The sequence below is a fragment of the Mustelus asterias genome, chromosome 4 (genome assembly GCF_964213995.1).
Source record: "Mustelus asterias chromosome 4, sMusAst1.hap1.1, whole genome shotgun sequence".
Lineage (NCBI taxonomy): Eukaryota > Metazoa > Chordata > Chondrichthyes > Carcharhiniformes > Triakidae > Mustelus > Mustelus asterias.
The window spans coordinates 47,113,587-47,135,296 of NC_135804.1; the positions used below are offsets into that span (position 1 = coordinate 47,113,587).

The window sequence follows — 21,710 nt, forward strand, 5'->3', positions numbered from 1 at the left end:
CCCTCGATCCTACACAGGAGGAGACCCAGAAATGTCCTCCTCTCCTGGCATTAGTGACATGGTGGCACATTAGTGACACGGTGGCACAGTGGTTAGCACTGCTGCCTCACAGCGCCATGGATCTGGATTCAATTCCTGACTTGAGTCACTCATTGTCTGTGTGGAGTTTGCACATTCTCCCCATCGGCGTGGGTTTCCTCCAGGTGCTCCGGTTTCCCCCCACGGTCCGAAAGAAATGCTGGTTAGGTGCAATGGCCATGCTAAACTCTCGCTCAGTGTACCCGAACAGGCACCGGAGTGTGGCGACTAGGGGATTTTCATGGTAACTTCATTGCAATGTTAATGTAAGCCAACATGTGACACTAATAAATAAACTAAAAAAGAACAGCTGCGACTTGGTGTGGTGCAGTGGTGATGGGCGGAGGGAACAAGAAGGCAGGGACAGAGAGTTGGAGCGTGGGGAGAAAAGGATTTAGCAGAATTTGTCTTACTGAAAAAGACAAATAACACTTTAAATATGCTGCAGAGAATGCATCTCATCCATTGTGACACATGTGTCTTTTCTTGTGGTATCCGTGCATCCTTTTACAGATTCTTCTTTAAGAGAATGTGTCATCTGGTCAAATAACATGGCCAGGTCCAATAGCCGAAAACGACTACGAATGTTCCGGGCAGCAAAGGCATATAATACAGGATTGATGCAACTGTTGATGAAAGCCAGAGCTGTAGTAACTAAGATGCCAATACTATATACATCATTTAAGGTGTCCGACGTGGTTTGCTCCGATGTCATCAGTGCAATGATTGAAATAAGATTTAAAACGTGGTGAGGTGCCCAGCAGATGAAAAACACAATCACCACGCTGCCAATCACCGTCCCAGTTCTGTTCTCAGTTGGAAAACTCATGTCTTTCACTTTTCTCCCAATGCAAAAGTAACAAATAGACAGCACTGAAAAGGGAATTACAAAACCAACTACAATTTCTAAAACCGTGCATGAGATTTCCTGCTCGTTGGTGTTGAATTCCATGTACAGGCATTGCTGCCGTCCACCATCATCGACACCCACCACCTTATAAACCAGCACCGGAACGGCAAAGAGCAAGGCCAGTATCCAGACAGCGAGCACCATCTTCCTGATCACCTTGTTTATGCGCCATCGCAGGGTGGCAAACGGGTAGATGACAGCCATGAAGCGCTCGGCACTCATCGCGGTGATGAGGAAGATGCTTACATACATGTTGCAGTAAATGACATAGGTCAGGATTTTACAAAATGATTCTCCAAAGGTCCAGCTGTGCACAAATGCATAGATCCACAGAGGCAAGGTGATCAGAACAAGCATATCGGCTATTGCCAAGTTCAGGATCAGCAGCACGGTGGGGGATCTTTCCTTCTTCATGGCAAAAACTATGATCAAGATGACCAGTGCATTTCCCGGTACTCCGAGGAGACAAGCCAGGCTCAGGATGATGTTCGCCACTGTACGTTCAGGTCCCAAAGACTCATCTGTCCCGTTGTTACTCAACTCCATTGTAGCTGTCTTAAACTCCTTTCCAACCTAAGCAAATAGTTTTATAGTTTCCGACACGAGCTACTTCCTCATTTAAATTGAATCTTGCGAAATACATCAAGTACAAAAAATTATTCTTTCTTCATGTAGGCTGACAATATTTCCTTCGTATAGCTGCCAGAGTTGTTTTGATTAGATAGGGAGTAATGGAAAAAATCTGAAACTCATCAAATAATAAAATAAATAGACTTTCTTGTCCAGTGTTCTACAGAAATATTATGTACGGACTAAATGTGATACCCAAGGTTTTGAATTGTATAGAATAGGGAAATCACAGATTGGATCTCTGGTTTGCACTATATATGATTATCCTAACCAGGTTAGTGGCAGCAGTGTGGCATTGCAACATTCCTCACATCACATCAGCCCTTGCTTGGTTGGGAGCCTGGTAACGCTGCGGAGGCAGCTTCTCACTGGGAGGTTAGTGTTCCCTGGGTCTGCATTAATTGGCAGGGTTGGCAGAGGTGGACACAATTGTTTTGAGTATCCAGGAGCAGCTGCAGGCATTCTTCTGGAGGGTTCAACCCTGCACCATGGTGCCCCACACAGTATAATTTATCATCTTTCTCACCAACGAAGAAGGAGGTGTTCCTGAGTGGCTCCGTTGAAGATAACCCCGGGTTCTCCCATCTCCAGCAGTGATTACGTTTTCCTGCAAGGCTCCCCTCTGTAGATTGCAGTCATTTAGGAGACTTCCTCTTGTAAAGTTATCGGACAGGCATACTGAGGCCATGCACAGGACCCACATATGGCCCCATCAAAGCCTTGTCAATGCCTGTGAGAAAAATTATCAGCCGTATGTCTCCATCTCATAGGGGCGGCACGGTAGCACAGTGGTTAGCACTGCTGCTTCACAGCTCCAGGGTCCCAGGTTCGATTCCCGGCTCGGGTCACTGTCTGTGTGGAGTTTGCACATTCTCCTCGTGTCTGCGTGGGTTTCCTCCGGGTGCTCCGGTTTCCTCCCACAGTCCAAAGATGTGCGGGTTAGGTTGATTGGCCAGGTTAAAAATTGCCCCTTAGAGTCCTGCGATGCGTAGGTTAGAGGGATTAGTGGGTAAAATATGTGGGGGTAAGGCCTGGGTGGGATTGTGGTCGGTGCAGACTCGATGGGCCGAATGGCCTCCTTCTGCACTGTAGGGTTTCTATGATTCTATGATCTCCTTGTTCCCCAGCAGAGGAAATAATTCTCTAGATCTCCTCTGTGGAATCCTTTTAGCTTTTTAAATAATTCAGTTATATCACCCCACAATTATTTACAAGCAAAGTTATGCAACCTAACCTCATAATTAAACTACCAGCGGTACCTGATGTCCATTGCCAGGGTATCTGGTTGGCACTGCCAGGTGGGCATGCTGGGGTGCCTGGTGGCCACTGCCAGGTGGGCATTGCCCAATGAGCACTATCCAGCCATGCCCCGACCATCTGGGGACTTTGATTGACTCTGAGCTCACTGGCATGATCAGGTCACCAGGTCTGTACTATTGGAGATCAGTAGTGATTCATGCCAACATGACATCTCGCCGGAGAGGGGGGAAGCATGTGGGAGGGGAAAGCATGCATGCCGAATTCGCTAATGATATTGAGTCAAGTCATGTTAATAAGCTCCACAACCTCTGTAGATTTCTCATCAAACCCCCCCAGATGCTCTCATTGGAACTCTGACTTCCACACAAATGTTTCTAAATTCCATTCTCGAAAAACAACTTAGAATCTTTTCCCAAATAAGGATTCCTCTCAGATGCCTTCACCAAGGATCCACTTCCAGGATTTCAATTTCTCCTTTCAGTATTCCTCTGCCTTGGATTGCCATGTGCATTCAAACTTCCACATAGTCTCTCAGGTCCCAGCCATGCCAACAGAAAACCACTGCTTCACAGGCTGAAGTAAGAGGTTACCAAATCTTTGATTTACCTGTGATGCCTGATTTCCCACTTTAAATCTGTTACTGTAGCTGTCTCTTTAACTCAGAACACTTTCTCTGCTTTTTAATTTACCTTCACCCAACAGGACACTTTTCAACTTCTTGTTCTTTGTCCCTTTAACTTAACTGTCTTCCTGCGACATATATTTTGTCTCTAATCGCTGGTTCCTGATTTCTGGAATTTCTGGTCTTGTTTTGGGATGTCTGCTTTTTGCAGTTCCCTGGCCCTGTCCTGCTGCTTCGGCGACCTGCTTAAAACTAAACTCAAAAGTTCAATCTAAACTAAAGTGGCTCCTGGTTGCTAAGCAACAGTCTAGTCTTTAACTCTGTTTACTTGTATGTCATAAACTGTTTAATTACAATGCAGGCACAGTTTGAAATAAAACCGGAACCCACAGACATGGAGGGACCTTCGTTTCACATGAGCGAACTGAAGTTTTAACCCTTTCTCAGCACACAACAGAAATACAAAATTAAACTCACTTAAAGCGATACCCTATTTCTTATACCCACAAATACTAATACAGATTACTTAAAACCACCTCTGTTTCCTGACACAGCATCCATAGTATTTTGCTTTTATCTCAGTATTCTGTGACCCAGCTGCTCCTCCAGATCCAATGGTGTCGACCACAAGAGTCCAGGCTGAAACAAACAGTTCACTGGTAAGAAGAATTGGGCGGGTTCTACAACAGGCAGGTGAACCATTCCAAAAATATTGCACAGGCAGCGGAAATTAACTCCCCTCCCACTTTCCTTCTCACCTTCCCTCCCCACCTGTCTCGTTCAAATTCTTTTCTACTGTTGCCTTGAATTTTTTTTTTGTTCTGTGGGACATGGGCATCATTAAGAAGGCCAGCAATTATCTCCCATCTCTAGTTGCCTTTGAGTAGGTGGTGGTGAGCTGCCTTCTTGAACCGCTGCAGTCCATGTGATGTAGGTACACCCACAGTGCTGTCAGGAAGGGATTTCCAGGATTTTGACCCAGCGACAGCGAAGGAACAGCGATTTAGCTCCAAGTCTGGATGGTGAGTAACTTGAAAGGTGTAGTGTTTGTGGTGTGTGTCTCTTTAAGACAGCACAGCTGAAGAGGGTCAGCTGACTTGAGCATTCAATGGGAACTGAGAGTGAATGATTACCCCAATGGATGAAGTAAAACTCAAGCTATAGAGTCATAGAGGTTTACAGTATGGAAACAGGCCCTTCGGCCCAACTTGTCCATGCCGCCCTTTTCTTTTTTTTTAAAACCCCTAAGCTAATCCCAATTGCCCGCATTTGGCCCATATCCCTCGATACCCATCGTACCCATGTAACTATCTAAATGCTTTTTAAAAGATAAAATTGTACCCGCCTCTACTACAACCTCTGGCAGCTTGTTCCAGACACTCACCACCCTCTGAGTTAAAGAGAAAAGGGCAGGAGTGTTTGAAGTAAGAAGAAGATAGCGCCATCTAGAAGAGAGCTGCGGTCCAGATTTAAAAAGAAGAAATCTGTATGGAATGCAGAGATTTACTGCAGTTAGATAAGTTCAGAGGCCGAAAAGAGAAAAAGGGAAGTTGCCGGGTTTGTCCCAGAAAATGCAGGGATGTGAGAAGCTGAGATTTCCCCATCTCGCGAACTGAGCAGAACCTGCAGAGTTCCCGGGAAGCAACCCAGCACTGCGGGACTGCAGCCACTCAAGATTGGTAGTTTTGGAACAAAAGAAGTCTTCTATCTGCTGAAAAGAAAAGAAAATAAGCTACAATGGGTTTTTTTAAGATGCTGGAGAGAGCGGCAGCTACTAGTGAAATTAGCACAAAGGACAGCATAAGCCGAGGGAGAGAAAAATGGACTCTTCTACCAGCCAAAACAATTGTAGAAATCGGCGTGGAAGTCTTCGAACATGAACAAAGAGAAGTTTACTGTGTAAAAAAGGATCCAAAAAAGATGAGCTGCAGCTTCCCACCAAAACCGCCAAAGTGCGGGAAAAACACTGACAGAAAGAGAGAAACAGAAGCTGTGGCAGTTAAAAAGTTGATAGTCTTAAAGCAGTAATGCATTTAAAGTTGTACAACATTTATTGCAAAACCACAAGAAGGAACAAAGGACGAGTACAGGAAAATCACGAAAGAACCCATACTGATGAAACCTTTTAAATAGGGGTCCCTAAACAATGCAAGATCTCAGCGGAGGAAATTAAGACCTAAAGAAGAGACGTAGCTGGAGGTCTGAGGAGGTAATCAACCCTCATGGAAGAGGCAACGCCAGACTCAGAGTAGGCAGTGAAAGATTTCCCAGCAGAAGGGCACTGAAAGACCCTAAATGACTGAATTAAGAGCTGAAAGCAAGGAAGACTCAATTGCATCCCATCCTTTTGTACTTTGATGAAAACCTCCTTGAAAGTTTTAGCAATGAACTAAAAGAAACGAAAAAAAGCTGTAATTAGTCGGAAAGTAAGACATGCCACAGCGGAAGGAGTAAGTGTGAAGGAAAAAGTGTTGGATAAACATCACTGAGAACTACAGCAAATAGAAAATTCAGAATAAAGTTGTGCCCAGCTGCATAAAAGCTACTGTTGATGCATAAATTTGGCCTGATCATTATAGGGAATTCTCTAGAGATCCAGTTGAATGGTCAAACTGCCAGTCATGTGGAAGACACAAATGAGCTGGAGAAATTGGCATTCTGCAGAGAGGCAAAAGCTGTCCAGTATTGGGGGATGCTGAGGAGGAATTAGCAATAAACACAAAGAGAGAACAGAACTGTTGGATCAAGTTTGCAATTCAAGAAAATTGCCTAATAAATGTAACGACGAAGGAATAAATGATGAATATAGAAGTAGAGTTTGTTGCAACCACAACAAAACGAATGTGTCAGTTCTCTGAGGACATGCAAAACATGGGAAGGAAGAGATTGTTATCAAATGTCGTTAAAAGAGAATGGTGGATTCACCTTGGAAGGAATTCAAAAACGGATAAATGGAATGGATTGCAAAAGCTGAGCGATGGACTAAAGAACAACTGTGATTCTCTTTGACAAGAGAAAGTTATTCTGACAAGAGTGTTAAACTGGCGAAAAATGTCAATGGACTGGAAATTTCTTGCAAAGAGCTGGAAGTCAAGGTTGGAATGCTGATGGAGCAACATTTACATGAGACAAATGGGCTCAGAGTCAAACTTGCATATACTGAGAATGAGAATCAAAAACCAAAAAGAACAGCTTAATCGGTGAATCCAAACAAATCAGTTCTCAATTGAGTGAGAAATTGGGAAGGCGACAATTGGAAAATAAAGAAAAGTTAGAACAAATTCGGAAACAGCTTGAAGACTGCATTCACTGCAATGAACTCACTTAACAAAGAGGAACCACTTAAAATTGTCAGTTCCTCTAAGGGTACTTCAGCTAAATATCAAGATAAAGGAAAAGAGTTACTAAAAAAAACCCAACTACAATAGGTGGAGCTGGAAATGGCTCAGACTTAACTGCAACTGGTGGAGCACAAAATAGAGGCAGAGGAGAAGATTAATTAAAGAATTGATCAGGTCCACGCAGAAGGTTGATTGAGGTAGAAGATGAAAGGAAGAGATTGGAAAATGAAGCCACCCAGTTGAAGGAGTTGTGCCAGAGAGATCCAGACAAAGCAGCAATTGAAGCTGGGATTACATGCCAGAACAAGATTGCTGAATTGATCACACTAATAGAAATGCACAAGAACCAATAGGATAAAACGGTCGATGGCAAAGATGCCGAATAGAAATGCTAGACAGTGAAGGAACTTTATCACATGATCCAAGTACCAGAAATAGACCAATAGGACCGAGTTTGTGAATAAGCTGTCAAGACATAACACTGTGGTCTATGGTGATGATGGTACTTGTAGGCATTATAGACTAAAGATCAACAAAGGATTGGAGAGTAACACCATCCGCAGTATAAACGATGTAGTTCTTGGTCAGCACACAGCCTAGGACAGAACTCGGGAAGCAGCAAACCTGTATGAAAGAATCCTATGCAAAATCATGGGGCGATTCTCCCAAAACAAATTCTAAGTGCCGAATTGGTGTAAGAACTCGAGTGATGCCCACTGGTTTTTCAGCGGGATTTTCAAAATTAATCTCCTACATTCTGAGCGCTGCAGAGTACCTCAGAGGGATTCACGATGAAAATCTGTGGACGGTGCCTCTTCCCACTTGAGAGGTTGGCAGCATGGTGCTGAGCGGGCCACTGCGCATGTGCCAATCTCAGCACTGACACATGCCAAGGTACCCCTTGGACGTTGCCAATTTGCCCCTTGTGCAGTGCCAGGAGCCAGGCTGGCACTGCCCAGAGGGCAGCCCCTGCTTAACCCCGACCTCCTTGGCAACTGAGCCTTCACCCCAGAAGGGTCAGCCGCCAGTTCCCTACCAGTGGGGAGGTGTTCTAAACCCCGCTGGAGTGAACCACACCTGGCTGGGATTGGGGGGGGGGGGGGGGCGGCGGGGGGAGGGGGAGGGGATGGGAGGAGGTGGAGATGCCAGCAGACCCAGAGACCTCAGTCCCGAACCCACTAATGGGATTCAAATTTGGATTTTAATATTTAAATCAGCTCCGTGCCGATTTCTGGCATGGAGCTGATGACTCCCAGAAATCCTGTCCCTGGAGACACGGGGAGGCCATGGAGAGCCCAATGGAGAGCCCACTAAGCAGCCTCCACCGATTTCTGCCAGTTGCGTTGCTAAAGCAGCGCAGTGGGCCGGGAGAATTGCCTCCCATATTTGGTACTGCAATGCTGTAATCTCGAGGCGGAGCTGGTTCATGCAGCATAAAGCCACTGTCACTCCCACAGAACAGCACCAGAGCAATCCTAGTAATCTGCTGGTGCAGAGATTGCCGGTCTGTTGTGAGAGGCAGCACTGAGTACTGAGGTCTGCCACAGACTGGGTGTACATGGCAACCTAGGGGCAGCACGGTGGCACAATGGTTAGCACTGCTGCCTCACAGTGCCAGGAACCATAGCTCAATTCCAGCCTTGGGTGACTGTCTGTGTGGAGTCTGCACATTCTCCCCATGTCTGCGTGGGTTTCCTCCGGGTGCTCCAGTTTCCTACCACACTCCAAAGATGTGCGGGTTCGGTTGATTAGTCATGGTAAGCTGCCCCTTAGTGTCAGGAAGATTAGTGAGATAAATATGTGTGGTTACCGGGATAGGGCCTGGGTGGGAATTGCTGATGGTGCAGACTCAATGGGCTGAATGACCTCCTTCTGCACTGTAGGGATTCTATGATTCTATGAACCTTGGTCTGATCTTCTACTGCAGCACTCAGTTGTTGCATAAGAACATAAGAAATAGGAGCAGGAGTAGGCCATCTAGCCCCTCGAGCCTGCCCCGCCATTCAATAAGATCATGGCTGATCTGACGTGGATCAGTACCACTTACCCGCCTGATCCCCATAACCCTTAATTCCCTTACCGATCAGGAATCCATCCATCCGCGCTTTAAACATATTCAGCGAGGTAGCCTCCACCACCTCAGTGGGCAGAGAATTCCAGAGATTCACCACCCTCTGGGAGAAGAAGTTCCTCCTCAATTCTGTCTTAAACCGACCCCCCTTTATTTTGAGGCTGTGTCCTCTAGTTTTAACTTCCTTACTAAGTGGAAAGAATCTCTCCGCCTCCACCCTATCCAGCCCCCGCATTATCTTATAAGTCTCCATAAGATCCCCCCTCATCCTTCTAAACTCCAACGAGTACAAACCCAATCTTCTCAGCCTCTCCTCATAATCCAAACCCCTCATCTCCGGTATCAACCTGGTGAACCTTCTCTGCACTCCCTCCAATGCCAATATATCCTTCCTCATATAAGGGGACCAATACTGCACACAGTATTCCAGCTGCGGCCTCACTAATGCCCTGTACAGGTGCATCAAGACATCCCTGCTTTTATATTCTATCCTCCTCGCGATATAGGCCAACATCCCATTTGCCTTCTTGATCACCTGTTGTACCTGCAGACTGGGCTTTTGCGTCTCATGCACAAGGACCCCCAGGTCCCTTTGCACGGTAGCATGTTTTAATTTGTTTCCATTGAGATAGTAATCCCATTTGTTATTATTTCCTCCAAAGTGTATAACCTCGCATTTATCAACGTTATACTCCATTTGCCATATCCTCGCCCACTCACTCAGCCTGTCCAAATCTCTCTGCAGATCTTCTCCGTCCTCCACACAATTCACTTTTCCACTTATCTTTGTGTCGTCTGCAAACTTCGTTACCCTACACTCCGTCCCCTCCTCCAGATCATCTATATAAATGGTAAATAGTTGCGGCCCGAGTACCGATCCCTGCGGCACGCCACTAGTTACCTTCCTCCAACCGGAAAAACACCCATTTATTCCGACTCTTTGCTTCCTGTCGGATAGCCAGTCCCCAATCCACTTTAACACACTACCCCCAACTCCGTGTGCCCTAATCTTCTTCAGCAGCCTTTTATGGGGCACCTTATCAAACGCCTTTTGGAAATCCAAAAACACCGCATCCACCGGTTCTCCTCCATCAACCGCCCTAGTCACATCTTCATAAAAATCCAACATGTTCGTCAAGCACGACTTTCCCCTCATGAATCCATGCTGCGTCTGATTGATCGAACCATTTCTATCCAGATGCCCTGCTATCTCCTCTTTAATAATGGATTCCAGCATTTTCCCTACTACAGACGTTAAGCTGACCGGCCTATAGTTACCCGCCTTTTGTCTCCTTCCTTTTTTAAACAGCGGCGTAACATTAGCCGTTTTCCAATCAACTGGCACTACCCCAGAATGCAACGAGTTTTGATAAATAATCACTAACGCATCCACTATTACCTCTGACATTTCTTTCAATACCCTGGGATGCATTCCATCCGGACCCGGGGACTTGTCCACCTTCAGTCCCATTAGTCTACCCAGCACTGCCTCTCTGGTAACATTAATTGTATTAAGTATTTCTCCTGCTGCCAACCCTCTATCGTTAATATTTGGCAAACTATTTGTGTCCTCCACCGTGAAGACCGACACAAAAAACTTATTTAAAGACTCAGCCATATCCTCATTTCCCACTATTAACTCCCCCCTCTCGTCCTCCAAGGGTCCAACATTCACTCTAGCCACTCTACTCCTTTTTATATTTTTATAAAAACTTTTACTATCATTTTTTATATTAATTGCTAGCCTAGCTTCATAGTCTATCCTTCCTTTCTTTATCGCTTTCTTAGTCTCTCTTTGTTGTTTCTTAAATTTTTCCCAATCACTTGTTTCTCCACTATTTTTGGCCACTCTGTACGCAGCTGTTTTTATTTTAATACTCTCCTTTATTTCCTTCGTTATCCACGGCTGGTTCTCCCTTTTCTTACAATCCTTGTTTTTTGCTGGAATATATTTTTGCTGAGAACTGAAAAGGATCTCCTTAAAAATCCTCCACTGTTCCTCAGCTATCCTACCTGCCAGCCTGCTCTCCCAGTCTACCTTAGCCAATTCATCCCTCATCCTATCATATTTCCCTCTGTTCAAACAGAGGACACTGGTTTGGGACCAAACTTTCTCCTCTTCCATCTGAATCAGAAATTCGACCATATTGTGGTCACTAGACCCAAGAGGGTCCTTCACAATAAGATCCTTAATTCTACCTACCTCGTTACACAATACCAGATCCAAAATAGCTCGTTCCCTCGTCGGTTCCGAAACATGCTGTTCAAGGAAACTATCCCGACAGCATTCTAAGAACTCTTCCTCCATTCCACCCTTACCGACTTGAGTCTGCCAGTCAATGTGCATGTTGAAGTCCCCCATGATTATTGCCGTTCCGTTTTTACACGCATCCCTTATCTGCTTGTTTATAGCCCTCCCTACCTCAACATTATTATTTGGGGGCCTATATACCACACCTACTAGTGTCTTTCTCCCTCTACTATTCCTCATCTCTACCCATAATGATTCCACGTTTTGTTCCTCAGAGCCTATGTCATCCCTCAGTACTACCTTGATTCATTCACTTGCATGACTTCTGTCTGTATTTCAATGGGAGCTGAAGCATTGGCTATCAGACTCTGCATCATGGCTGAGTACCCAGTGTGCTGATGGAGTGGACAACTGTTGGGAGGATGGTGATTACAGAACAGTGTGTCTTAAAGAAATATTTGTAATCTTCAACAGAATATCTCGAAGGCTTAAGTACTAGAAGTATTTACACATATACGGTTAAGGATACAGGCTAAGAGTTATCTCTGTGCCTAGATCTTTACATGTCTCTGCTCAACAGCACACTGATCCCTGAGTCTGGGTCATGTGCCTTCTTACATCTTTATGTGCATAATACCGTACTAAGTCCCACATTAACACTGCATGTGACAGACCCTTTTACTACACCGTCCCCAAGTCTTTATCCAACATATTTGATTTGATTTATTATTGCCACATGTGTTAACATACAGTGAAAAGTGTTGTTTCTTGCGCGCTATACAGACAAAACATATCGTTCATAGAGAAGGAAACGAGAGAGTGCAGAATGTAGTGTTACAGTCATAGCTAGGGTGTAGAGAAAGATCAACTTAATGCAAGGTAAGTCCATTCAAAAGTCTGACAGCAGCAGGGAAGAAGCTGTTCTTGAGTCGGCTGGTCCGTGGCCTCAGACTTTTGTATCTTTTTCCCGAAAGAAGAAGGTGGAAGAGAGAATGTCCAGAGTGAGTAGGGTCCTTAATTATGCTGGCTGCTTTGCCGAGGCAGCAGGAAGTGGAAGGCTGGTTTGCATAATGGATTGGGCTACATTCATGACCTTTTGTAATTCCTTGAGGTCTTGGGCAGAGCAGGAACCATACCAAGCTGTGATACAACCGGTAAGAATGCTTTCAATGGTGCATCTGTAAAAGTTGGTGAGAGTCGTAGCTGACATGCCAAATTTCCTTAGTCTTTTGGGAAAGTAGAGGCATTGGTGGGGCTTTCTTAACTATAGTGTCGGCATGGGGGGACCAGGACAGGTTGTTGGTGAGCTGGACACCTAAAAACTTGAAGCTCTCGACCCTTTCTACTTCGTCCCCATTGATGTAGACAGGGGCATGTTCTCCTTTCCGCTTCCTGAATTCGATGACAATCTCCTTCATTTTGTTGACATTGAGGGAGAGATTATTGTTGCCGCACCAGTTCACCAGATTCTCTATCTCATTCCTGGATTCTGTCTCGTCATTGTTTGAGATCTGACCCACTGCGGTGGTGTTGTCAGCAAACTTAAAAATCAAATTGGAGGGGAATTTGGCCGCACAGTCATATGTGTATAAGGAGTATAGTAGGGGGCTGAGAACACAGCCTTGTGGGGCACCGGTGTTGAGGATGATCGTGGAAGAGGTGTTGTTCCCTATCCTTACTGATTGTGATCTGTGAGTTAGGACGTTCAGGGTCCAGTCACAGAGGGAGGTGCCAAGGCCAAGGCCATGGAGTTTGGAGATGAGTTTCGTGGGAATAATAGTGTTGAAGGCTGAACTGTAGTCAATAAATAGAAGTCTGACATATGTGTCCTTGTTACCTAGGTGTTCCAGGGTTGAGTGCAGAGCCAGGGAAATGGCGTCTGCTGTGGACCTGTTGCGGTGACAGGCAAACTGTAGTGGATCCAGGTAGTCCGGGAGGCTGGAATTGATTCGTGCCATGACTAACCTTTTGAAGCACTTCATAATGATGGATGCCAGAGCCACTGGCCAATAATCATTAAGGCACGCTACTTGGTTTTTCTTAGGTACCGGGACGATGGTCGTCTTCTTGAAGCAGAAAGGGATCTCAGATTGTTGTAAAGAGAGGTTGAAGATGTCTGTGAATACCTCTGACAGCTGATACATGCAGGATCTGAGTGCACGTCTGGGTACCCCATCCGAGCCAGTTGCTTTCTATGGGTTGACCTTCAAGAAAGCGGCTCTGACATCTGCAATGGTGACCCCAGATACAGGTTCATCCAGGGCTTCCAGAATGGAGGGCTCTCGCTGACCTCTTGCTCAAAACGGGCGTAGAATGCATTGAGCTCATCAGGAAGGGGTGCATTGGAGCCGGCGATTTTACATGCCTTCATCTTGTAGCCTGTTATGTCTTGCAGACCTTGCTATAGTCAACGGGGGTCGGTGTGGCTAGCCTGGGACTCTAGCTTGGTCCAGTATTGTCTTTTGGCATCTTTGATGGATCTCCTTAGATCGTATCTGGCTTTCTTGTATAGGTCAGTGTCGCCTGACTTGAACGCCTCAGACCAGTGGATATCCCTGTTCATCCATGGTTTCCGGTTGGGGAATACACGGATTTGCGTCTTTGGCACACAGTCTTCTACACACTTACTAATGAAGTCAGTTACTGTTGTGGCGTACTCGTTCAGGCTGGTCACAGGGTTTTTAAATACTGACCAGTCCACTGACTCCAAGCAGCTCCATAGGAGATCATCCAATTCCTCAGACCAACATTGCACGACTCTCTTTGATGGATTCTCCCGTTTCAGTTTTTGATTGTAAGCCGGGAGCAGGAGCACAGCCTTGTGGTCTGATTTGTCAAAGTGTGGGCGGGCGATAGAGCGGTAGGCATGTTTGATATTTGTGTAGCAGTGGTCTAGGATGTTTGGGCCTCTGGTGGAGCAGGAGACGTGTTGGTGGTAACTTGATAGTACACTCTTGAGCTTGGCCTGATTGAAGTCCCCAGCCACGGTGAACAAGGCCTCGGGATGTTTCATCCCAAGGCTATTCGTAGTGGTGTATATTTCATCCAGTACGATCTTCATGTCCGCATGGGGTGGGATGTAAACTGCCATCAGGATAACGGAGGTGAACTCCCGCGGAAGGTAGTAGGGGCAGCATTTTAGCGTGAGGTATTCTAGGTCTGGGGAGCAGAAAGTTGCCAGTGTTGCTAAGTCTAGGCACCATGAGGTGTTGATTAGGAAGCAGACCCCACCTCCCCATGCCTTGCCTGAAGCCACTGTGCGGTCCATTCAATGGATTGAGAAGCCCTCTGGTTGTAGAGCACAGTCCGGTGAAGCAGGAGTGAGCCACGTCTCTGTGAAACAGAGCACACAGCAGTCTCTCAGTTCTCTTTGGAAAGTGAGTCTGGCTCCATGTTCGTCTAGCTTGTTTTCCGGAGACTGGACATTTGCAAGGAGTAAGCTGGGGAGGGGGGCCGTGGGACCACACTGTTTCACTCTCACCTGCAGGCTGCACGTTTTCCACTCCATATATATGGAGTTCTACGAGTTTACTTCATGTGTTACATTGCTATTGGTTTTATACATTTACATTGTTGTTACTACTTTATTCCTATTACTATTTTAGCACTATTGCAATATTATCACTGTTACCCCACCTTCCCCCTTCAAGGCCTTGAATTTAAGGGTTCAAGCAGTCTGGAAGCCCTATTACTGTTCCATATCTTGTGTGCTGTTCTGTCGGAAGGCTGGTAAGCTCTATGGGTTTGTTCTTCCTGTTCCTTGGAGATTGTTCCAGCATTTGGATATGCTTGCATTCTTTTCATCCCTGGTTTCATGTTGAACCGCACTAGGTCAGTTCGTCTGTCACGTTGATCAGTGTTTGTTGCGACTCCAGCTTGTTTCATGCAGGATGGATGAATTTACTTCAGCGTTTTCTGCTGCCAACATTTTAAGAGGGTGTTGGTTACAGAACGCTCTGTCTTAAAGAAGTCTTCATATTCCTCAGTAGGTTAACTGTAAGTCTTTGTTAACTACTAGAACAATTTATACAAGTCCAGGCTGGGAGCTATACTTATACTACCCCTTATATACTACTGCCATTGCTTTCACACTGGAGAGGATTGGCTCCAAGCATTGCATAATCCCCTGTGCCAAGTTGGAGCTAGACTCCTCACACATGCTCTGTCACAGCGACTGCAAGCTTCCTGGTTGGCCTGCCAAGGTGCCAATCAAGGGGCACAACCATCAGTCTTTTCCTCTCCATTGCCCATGAGTGTCCTCCTCCTTACCTCTGCAGCTGAACCCACGGGTGACCTCACCCTCCAGGGAGCTGGCACGTGTGCTTTCCTTTATCCCTGGCTTTGCTGCAGCCTTTCCATGGCCAGTAACTCACCAGACACTCATTCCACTTCTACACTCAACCCTCTGAAATGGAAAGTGTCAGGTGAAACGTTGATGTTTCTTTCTCAGAAGTCACATCTCCCGCTGAGCCTTGACCAGATGGCTGTTCTTGGCTCTCTGAAAGTGGTTATGTACTAGGGAAGGGTTTGGATAAGGGAAATGGGAAGATGGATGAAAAGCAGGAGGCGCATGGTTCCATCACCTGCAGCATCAGATTGTGTAATGAGAATGAAGAGGGGTTTGAGGGGTTACAGGCCATGCCTGGGATCAAGGACCCTGGGGCTGAAATCCCACCCCTTCACTGCTGCCGGCCAATCAGATGCTCGCGCCTGGCAGCTGTCATTGCTCAGCAGTGTCACCAGCAGAATATTTTGTGAAAAGGTGTGAAACTTTTAAATGTTGATGTTCAGAGAAACGTGGCTGCACTCATACAAGCAACAGAGAAATTTGGCATGTGGGAACTGCAATGCAATTAAAAAAGGCAAAGGACAAGTTCCCCTTTCTTGGAAGGTGACCGGAGCACAAAAATAGTAATTCTTCCTATGGCTCTAAGTTACTTTGTTGAGAGCACATTTTTGTCATGTCTGCAGTTTGGTTCCATATCTAAAGGATGCACTGCCCTGGTGAAGGATCAGCAGATAGTGCTTGAACTGAGAAGCTAAATAAACTGGACCCTGCAATTTAGAAGAATGAAAGCTGAATTCAGTAACACACAAGGTTCTGAAGGGGCTAAACAGGATAGACACTGAAATAGACACTGAATCACCCCCAGACTCCCGAAAGCCTATCCACCATCTACAAGGCACAAGTTAGGAGTGTAATGAAATACTCTCCACTTTCATGGATGAGTGCCTCTCCAACAACACTCAAGAAACTCAACACCATCCAGGACAAAGCATCCCACTTGATTGCTATCCCTGCTTAAAACATTCAATCAATCCACTATCGACAAATATTGGAACCATGTTTATTGTCTGCAAGAATTTACCAATGTTCTTTAAGCAGCACCTTCCTAACCCATGACCACTACCATATAGAAAGACAAGAGAAGCAGATACCCAGGAACCCCACCAACTGGAGGTTCCCCTCCAAGTCACTCACCATCCTGACTTGGAAATATCTCACTGTTCCTTCACCGTCACTGGGTCAAAATTCTGACATTCCCACCCTCACAGCACTGCAGGTGCACTTACACTTAAGGAACTGCAATGATTCAAGAAAGAGGCTCACCACAACCTTCTGAATGACAAGTAGGGATGGGCAATAAATGCTGGTCCACAGAGCGACAGCCACATCCTGTAAAAAAACATGGGGCACCGCCCCGGAAAAGGGGTCAATTTTTAAGACTGAAATGAGGAGAAATGTCTTCACTTAGAGGGTTGTGGATTCCCCATTCTTTAAGGTTGAGATAATTGAGTCTGAGATATGTGACCTCTCAGGGATTCAAGGGATATAGGGAGAGGTTGGGAAAGTTGAGATAGAAAATCAGCCATGATCATAGAATCATAGAAACCGTACGGTGCAGAAAGAGGCCATTGGGCCCATCGAGTCTGCACCGACCGCATCCCACCCAGGCCCTATCCCCATATCTCTACATATTTACCCGCTAATCCCTTTAACCTACGCATCTCAGGACACTAAGGGGCAATTTTAGCATGGCCAATCGACCTAACCCGCACATCTTTGGACGGTGGGAGGAAACCGGAGCACCTGGAGGAAACCGGAGCACCCGGAGGAAACCTACGCAGACACGAGGAGAATGTACAAACTCCACACAGACAGTGACCCAAGCCGGGAATCGAACCCAGGTCCCTGGAGCTGTGAAGCAGCAGTGCTAACCACTGTGCTACCGTGCCACCCCATGTTGCAAGGTGGAGCAGGGTTGAGGGGCTGAATGGTCCCCTTTTGCTCATTTTACTTACGTCCTTATTTTCATGCCTTTTCTAGTGAAATATGGGCAATTAGCAATTGAAAATCACATCCACTATAAAAAGCTTAACATTTACCAGAGACATAAAAGGGTAGTGACAGAAAGGAGAACTGTGATGTGAAAAGTATGTTTGCAGCAAAAGGTTGGAGTAGAGAAGTAAAGCGCTTGATTTTCCTGGCCCTGGAATGATTAGCTGGGAGGTAGGAGAGCCTGGAAAATAGCTGGCAGCCGTGTTAGGATAGCTCTCTAATACAGTTCCACTGTGGAGGATGCTTCCAGATGGTGGGATTGGATTTTGAGCAGCCAATTTCAGTGATATATGTGATTACACTGTGCTATTTTGTTATATTTTATTTTTAAGGTATGACTGCTTTAAGAGGCAGTGTTTTGTTCCAAGAATCTATTTGTATGAGAAACATGCAGCAGATGCGAAGAATGCAGGATACTAATTGATTTTAGCTCGGACTGTGTTACTTTCCAGAGTTAATTAACCTTTTTTTATTTAAGTTCTCCTGGGATTTCAGACAAGGTATGCAGAGTCATGTGAGTTTGGTCAGGTTGATTGACAGGGACAGAGTCATGTGGTTAATGGGAGGAGATTTGCTCCGAGGAAGGGACAATTTCAATTTCATTTCAAACCAAGAGCAGTTGCTGCCTGGAGCTGATGGAAGAAAGAATTGTCTCTCTGTATCTCTCTCTTCAGAGGTTTTCTGAAAGCTCCAATAGTCCAGTAGCACCAATAGCTCCAGTAGCCCAGTCCATCACACAAACCACCTCTCATCCATTGACTCCATCTGCACTTCCCACTGCCTCAGAAAAGTAGCCAGTATAATCAAAGACCCCAAGCATCCCAGACATACTCTCTTCCACCTTCTTCCATTGGAAACAAGATACAAAAGTCTGAGATCACGTCCTAACTGACTCAAGAACAGCTTCTTCCCTGCTGCCATCAGACTTTTGAATGGACCTACATTATATGAAGTTGATCTTTCTCTGCACTCTAGCTTAGACTGTAATGCTACATTCTGCACTCTCTTTTCTTCTCCACCATGTATTCTATGAATGGTATGCTTTGTATATCTCGCAAGAAACAATAATTTTCATTATATACCAATACATGTGACAATAAAAAATCAAATCAAAAAATACTGTTAATCTAAGACAAGCATGTGGGCATGTACTTTGCTAACTAATTTTAAACAGAGGTTTAAGTCTGTAAGAGAATTATTGCTTGATTGGAACTATTAGTGATAGGATAGCAGTTAAGAATTGTATCTTGCCATGTTCAAACACTGTTCAATTGTTAAACACTACGCTAATTCATTTGTCATCATTAAACTGCATTGTTAAATAAAGTTTGTTTTGATAAAGTTCCTAGTTTGTCAGTAGAATCGTGCCTGGAGTGAAACAACTTATCATCACATCAATGCAATGATGGGGTCTAGTCTGGCTTCATAATATACATTGTGGTTTCTGATCTGGTACCCTAACATACACATCAACAGTTATTGCCTTAACAATGCATTAATGCTGTAATCTGTGACAGTATTTATTATTGTAACACAATAAATAAAGTGGGAAATATTAAGGAATAGTTTCAATTCGCTGAAATCTTATTGTGGGACCATGCTGTACTGGATCTAACGATATGCGAGATGTTTCTATAACACCAAATTTCATTTCGAGTAAAAGCACATCTTCAAAAAAAAAGACAAGAAGCCATGCTATAAATTACACTGAAATTTATTTACTTGCACTTGTTGGCATCACAATAAAAATGAAGCACAAATTTTATTTTTTCTCCTCAAACAGCAACTTCGTCAAATGAAGCTTTCCATGTACTTTACATTTCAGTTTAAAAGCTATATAATCTCCCAAATCTCTATTGTACCTTCACACCGTGTGAGAACGAAAGACTTGCATTTATATTTCATCTTTCATGATGTCAGGATGCTGCAAAGCACATTCCAGCTGATGAAGTAATTAGCAAGAACAGTCACCAATATAATGAGGAAATGAAACAGCCCCTTTTACTGCACAGCAAACTCCCAAAATTAGCTATGAGATGAACGACCAGATAATCTGCTTTAGTGATTTAGGTTGATGATAATTATTTAACTCCCCAATTCTTCTGGATCAAATAAAAGGCTGGAGGATCTGAGAAGGAGGGCAGTGCCTTAATTTACCAGCTCACCTTTCATACGATCCCTCTGACAATGCAACACATCTTCAGTACTGCACTGAAGCATCAGCCGAGATTGCCTGCTGTGGGAATCTCATTAACAATCACTGAGCCACTACCCTCACACACACAGGGGATGGCACGGTGGTTAGCACTGTCGCTTCACAGTGCCAGGGATCCAGGTTCGATTCTGGCCTTGGGTGACTGTCTATGTGAAGTTCGCATGTTGTCCTCCTGTCTGCAAGAGTTACCTCTGGGGTGGGCTTGGGTAAGATGCTCTTTTAGTGAGTCAGTGCAGACATGATGGGCTGAATAGCCTCATTCCACACTATAGGGAATGTGTGGTTCTATTCCATGGATAAATTGCCCGAATTAACCCTTTGTTGTCATTTCATGCCGGCAGCATGTGTTGAAGGGTTTATAAACTAATGCTGACATACAGAAATTACCTGTATTCTGAGGTTATTCTGAGGATATTTTCTTCCATCCTGACTATAAATCTGTGTTCCTTGAATGCTCCATTTTTTTTGTGAACATTGTGTATGAATAATCAGCATACAAGATTATTCGTCTCGTTGGCAAAACACGTAATAGTTATCAGTAGGATCCACATACAAACACAAATACTCTACCAAAGATTTCAGTGTTAAAGCATTAGAATTCGCTTTAATAATTACACATTTACTGTAATATATGGCAATGGTTAACTTAACGTAATAAAGTCTGGATCCATGGAGATTATTTCTGTTCAATATGGCAACTTACTGACAGTCTAACTCTATAAAGGTAGTTACTTCAATACCACAAACCAAAAAGGAAATCAGCAGTTATAAAGTTCAGAAACATTTTAAAGGGAAAAAGAAACACTGTGTTTCCTCTTTTTAACTTGCAGTTCCACAACACAGCAATACAATTGGCATCTTAACTCATTATTAAAATATAAAGTATGAATGTGATTGATAACGCTGGATGTTTAAGTCACAATGAAAGTGATTTACTCATACGCAGGCTGCTTGTATGGTTAGTTTTGCGTCAACCATCAATTCCTGATTGAATATGAAGTTCTTCTGTTTTCTATGCAGCTTTCCCTATTTTCCCACAGGATAATGAACGGAGTCCTTCCCAGTGGGATAAGTGGCAGAGGATGTACTCAATTAACAAAAGCACTCCAGTTATCTAGTCATTGGAGGGGCCAATGAGCTCTGATAGATCCTGCCCTCCTGAGTAAAGGAAAGGCAACGCAACAAGCGATAACCAGTAAGAGAGCACAATTCCGTCCTGTCACTGTTATTTTATCCTTAATTTGCAAAGCCGAACATTGCCAGCACTAATGTAAGAATTGAAATATTAGTTACATTGTAAATAAGATTGAACACTCCAACTGCAAACAAATGATAGAGGGGCTCTCTTACTGTTTGGTTAATGTAACTGCCGAATGATGCACTGGGCAAAGAGAAACTTGTTATCTAAACGAAGACAAAGCCAAACAGATGCCATGCCAATGAAATCAGGATTTCTGCCACACTATTGCACCATGCAGCCCTTGGAGAATTCCTGACTCAAAGCCATGTTACCCTCACAGCAAGAGGTGAATCAGTGGTAGAAATCAACCTGAAAGGGTCAAATGTCAAAGTTCAAAAGAAAACCCCCTCCAGAATCTTAATACTAATTTCAATTATCTAACTTCCTTGAGGATATTAGAGAGAAAATTATTTAGGGCAAATCACCTATGAGAATAGCATGGCACGGCATATTGGGTGACTGGGACCATGGGGTAAGTGCCCACACCACTTATTTCTCTACCACAGCTTCATTGTTTTGTGGCAGGTTCAACAAAAGGGGGGTGAACATTTGTGACCGTTACCTCAGGCCTATTTCCCTCCATCCTACACAGAAGGAGACCCAGAAGCTTCCTCCTGTCTTGGCGATAGATGTGACTTGGTGGGGTGCAGTGGTGATGGACGGAGGGAAAAAGAAGGCAGGGACGGAGAGTTGAAACGCGGGGAGAAAAGGATTTAGCAGAATTTGTTTTACTGAAAAAGACAAATATCTCT

General features: G+C 44.7%; 1 protein-coding gene across 1 annotated transcript; it reads right to left on the reverse strand.

Moving 5' to 3' along the window:
• Nucleotides 1-213: 213 nt before the first annotated feature.
• On the reverse strand, nucleotides 214-1,545 carry LOC144492276 (leukotriene B4 receptor 1-like). The gene has a single exon (XM_078210269.1). The coding sequence runs from the start codon at nucleotides 1,532-1,534 to the stop codon at nucleotides 512-514; it is 1,023 nt and encodes a 340-aa protein (XP_078066395.1). The 5' UTR covers nucleotides 1,535-1,545; the 3' UTR covers nucleotides 214-511.
• Between the last annotated feature and the right edge of the window lie 20,165 nt (nucleotides 1,546-21,710).